The sequence below is a fragment of the Rattus rattus genome, chromosome 11 (genome assembly GCF_011064425.1).
Source record: "Rattus rattus isolate New Zealand chromosome 11, Rrattus_CSIRO_v1, whole genome shotgun sequence".
In the NCBI taxonomy this organism is placed as follows: Eukaryota; Metazoa; Chordata; class Mammalia; order Rodentia; family Muridae; genus Rattus; species Rattus rattus.
In genome coordinates, this window is record NC_046164.1 from 18,617,922 (window position 1) to 18,622,020 (window position 4,099).

The following is a 4,099-nucleotide window of genomic DNA, read 5'->3' on the forward strand; positions in this document are numbered from 1 at the left end:
TATATTTATTTATTTATTTATTTATTTATTTATTTATTTATTTATTATATATAAGTACACTGTAGCTGTCTTCAGACACACCAGAAGAGGGCATCAGATCCTATAGTTGTGAGCCACCTTGTGGCTGCTTGGATTTGAACTCAGGACCTCTAGAAGAGCAGTCAGTGCTCTTAACCCCTGGGCCATCTCTCCAGCACCATATTGAGGTTCTTGATCACCTCCATATTTGATTGATGGCTGCTTTGGCCATTCACAGATTCCGTGAGTTCAGGTGGGCATATCTTTTAGGAAGCAGCTTTTCTATTTACTGCTTGGGTGTTGGGTTCTATTTTATCACTACAATAAATCAAATCCCCTGTAACCAACAAACCAACCAACCAACCTGTAGTTCACAGCAGCTGCGGCTGTTTTCCCTATTGGCTGAGGCTTAATGATGAGCCCTTAAAAGCACCACCTTTTTTTCCCTTTTTTTTATTGCTATTTTATGTATTACATTCCAAATGTTATCCCCTTTCCCACTTCCTCCCACCTCCTTCTTCTATGAGGATGCTCCCATTCCCCACCTCACCACACTGGCATTCCCCTACAAAGCTCCACCTTTAAAAGGCTCACTACCTCCCAGTAGTACCACAGGGTGGTGACCAAACTTTCAACACGTGGGCTTTTGACGGACATTCAGATCCAGATTATTTCTGTCTGTCTTAGGGTTTTACTGCTGTGAAGAGACACCACAATGAAGGCATCTCTTATAAAGGACAACATTTGAGTGAGGCTGGCTTATAGCTTCAGAGGTTCAGTCCATTATCATTACGGTGGGAAGCATGGCAGTATCCAGGGTAGAAAGGGTACTTGGAGGAGCTGAGAGTTCTCCCTCTTGTCTGAAGGAAGGCAGCTAAGAGAAGGCTGACCTCTAGGCAGCCAGGAAGTGTCTTAAAGGCCAACAGCCACACACTTGCTCCAACAAGGCCACACTTCCAAATAATGCCATTCCCTTGGGCCAAGCATATTCAAACCACACTGTCTTAATACCCAAGAAGGTGACAAAGGACCTCTAGGGATTCTTATACCTCCTGCTACTGAGCAGGATTCCTGGGACCTCTGAGAAAGGTCACAGGTCACTAAACATCATGGGTCCCTTTGATCCCTGGTATTATTCCACCATGATTTTTCTCATCTGCAGATGGGGCTGGAATATGAAGCCTACATGTGTGGAAAGTGGTTTTATGTGACTGAAGTGTAAACAATGTTTGAGAACTCCGAATCCATGCATGGCTTTAGAGACATGAGGGGGTTCTGTCATCATGATTCACGCATTATCCTTGACCAGGTCTTATGCTTAATTTTAAGTGTCTAAGAAAGGAAAGTAAACTTCCTTTTCACAAACATGGCTAATTCTTACTCTTTCTTTTCCAGATGGTGACAAAAAATAATCCAGATGGGGTGCAGGTGTTGTAAGATGATACAAAGGTAAAGTGAACATATTGCAAGAGGCATTTGTACTTTCTGTGGAGTCCTGTTAAGAACAGAACTATAAAATAAGTCACAAAAGTAGAAGAGGGCTCTAGGAAGAGACAAGTAGGAGGGTAGAGGTGGGGGACACTAGAAGATAGGGGCATGGATATGGTCAAAGTCCATTATATAGAGGTATGAAAGCATCATAATGGAGCCCAATGTTTTGACCAAAGGCAGATGCTAAAGCAACAGCAAAATCGATAAAAATAAATAAGATCGTAAAGACAATACATGTGACAGCTGCTTAAAAAGTAACACACTCAATCATGGTGCAGTCAGTGCATCTAGCCAGCTCAGGTTAGGCCCACAATGCCAAGACATGAAGACTTGGCTCCATCTGGCATGTTTAGAAAACATGCGGTCTAGATATTGAAGAGGAAAGGTGAGGTTGTAGAGGACTCCTAAAGTGACATAGTGACCTCACTGACAAGAGTCCAGTCACCTGGCTTGTGACATTTGAGGGAGGTGAATCATAAGCAAAACAGATCAGCTGATGACCTGACTTCCTAGGTCTCTTCAGCTCTTTTCAATGGCCAAAGATTTTTGTGCCAAATGGACTTATTCTTTCAGACACAATCACAGGAGCCAGTTTCTTCGCCAGCTCTTCTGTCCCCATGACAATTAATTGATGTCTACTCTTCTTGTCCCTAGCTATCTCTTTGATCCAGTTCAAGTGCCCTCCCCTGGTTTTGTCAATGAAGTAAACAACTGCAAGTTGGAGGAGGATGACACTGTCAGACTAAAAGGCACCCAGAACAGTGAGGTCGAGGTACCTGGGAGCACCCTGCATAGTGGTAGCCTGAGCAAACCAGACAGCAGTGGCAGTACAACTGGTCTACCTTGCCAAGGATCGCTAACCCAGGAGGACTCAGAAGAGAGACCCTGTGTGGAGAAGCATGGTATTGTCAACGGCATCAGACCCACTGCTACTCTGCAGTCTGTCAGGAGTCCCAGACCCCAACAGGTTGACAGTGTCTCCTGGGCCAGCAGCCCCTGGGTAGCCACCATAGACAGTGCCCACCCGGCTCAACCCTTCCTTGAAGGAGAGGACTACAGGAAGCAAAGCTGCATGCTGCCCACCTTGGAAGGGACCCAGATGGTGGGACATGGAGACTCCAGAGCCCCTGCTGAAGCCTTGGCAGTGGCAGATCACATCCCATACATACCAGCCCCAGATTACCCCCAGGTCTGGAGCCCTGAGGTAGACAATGTAAACCCTGAAGAAAAGGATTGTCTTTTTGAAAACCACTCTGAAGTGGAGCCTCTGCCAGGCATTCACCCCAGGGTGAGCCAGCAGGGTTTGAGCATGCCCTTCTCTCTGAAGAGAAGCTGGGACTCACTGAATGAGGCAGGGACAACAGAAGTTCTGAGTGTCTACTTTAAAGAGGAGGATCCCACTCAGCCTACACCAGTGGCTGATCCTGGGAATGAGCGGGAAGACCCCCACACCTACAACGGGAACAAGGAGGGTGCTGTGGTGGATGAGGACGCTGAGGTGGCAGAAGCCCTGGCAGCATTAGAAGCTGCTACTGCAGGAGAAGATGCAGATGATGCCGATTAGGAGAGGGCGAGATGAGGCAAGTGAGCTGCAGTCACAGGGAGCAGATAGAGAGAAGCATGTGCCCACTCTGCCAGCATGCCCCCAGCAGCCTTACCAGCTATACCACTCGTTTACACCTATTATCTCCTCATTGCCAGTACCTGTGCCATGCTGCTTGTTGTACCCAGAATGCATTCAGAATGCTAGCATCAAAATAGGAGCGGGCCTTCATGTCCATGACCACAAGTGCAGAAGTTAAGTGGCTTGCATGCTGGCCTCAGAAGCTCCCCAAGAGGGAGCATCTGTGCAGATGTGCATGAGAATGCCCTGACATCCCCATACCTGATCCCAGGGGCACACAAACATGGGCCATTCTGTTCGAATGTATTTCTTTACCTTATTTTTGAGAGCCAAATACTTCACCCAACCTAGAAAGGTAACTATTGACTTAAAGTGCCTACTGTGTGCTAGAGCTTAACTTCAGGGACAGTCACCCAGGGAACCATTAGCTAACCACTTGTTGAACATCAGGTTAAACTCAGTGCCCTTCAGGGTAGAGCAGATTTGACCAGTGAACAAATGGTTAGTCCTCAGCTGTGCTATGAGAACACCTTGACCTTAACTTTTTTTACACTATTACTTTTTAATCTCCTTTGGGATATGGGAGGCTAGCCAAAATACTCAAAACTAGCATCATGCTTTAGGTTCAAGTTCATGAGTGTTTTGGAACAGCATAGCCATTCATGGAGGGATTTGTGTCATTAAATGTCTGGTTCTCATTAAAGCATCACAGCATATGTGTCTCCGTGTCTTGTCAAATAACTTGATATGAGAGTCCCAGACATAATTGGTGGCCATTGGTGTTTTCTTCAGTTTACACAAGTAGACATTCATTTGCCTTAATGAAACAGGAAGGGCCAGTCATGGCACTTCTGTGTTAAAGTGGTATAGCCCATCTTTCTGTCCCGCGCTACGTCTCGCCAGCAGGAACGACGCGGCACACACAGGATCCTTCTACAGAAAAAAGCTTTACTGCATCTTGAGAGG

General features: G+C 46.2%; 1 protein-coding gene across 1 annotated transcript; it reads left to right on the forward strand.

The window, feature by feature from the left end:
* The first annotated feature begins 1,359 nt into the window (after window positions 1–1,359).
* On the forward strand, window positions 1,360–3,853 carry C11H4orf19 (chromosome 11 C4orf19 homolog). Its single transcript, XM_032916579.1, has 2 exons — window positions 1,360–1,467; window positions 2,164–3,853. Exons 1-2 carry the CDS (start codon window positions 1,436–1,438, stop codon window positions 3,071–3,073), a joined length of 942 nt encoding a protein of 313 aa, XP_032772470.1. The 5' UTR covers window positions 1,360–1,435; the 3' UTR covers window positions 3,074–3,853.
* The last annotated feature ends 246 nt before the right edge of the window (window positions 3,854–4,099 follow it).

Excerpts from the sequence above, each read along its gene's own strand:
- C11H4orf19 (XM_032916579.1), top strand. The coding sequence starts at position 1,436 with ATGGGGTGCAGGTGTTGTAAGATGATACAAAG. Across the intron at positions 1,468-2,163 it reads TGTTGTAAGATGATACAAAG|CTATCTCTTTGATCCAGTTC; the intron begins GTAAAGTGAACA and ends TCTTGTCCCTAG.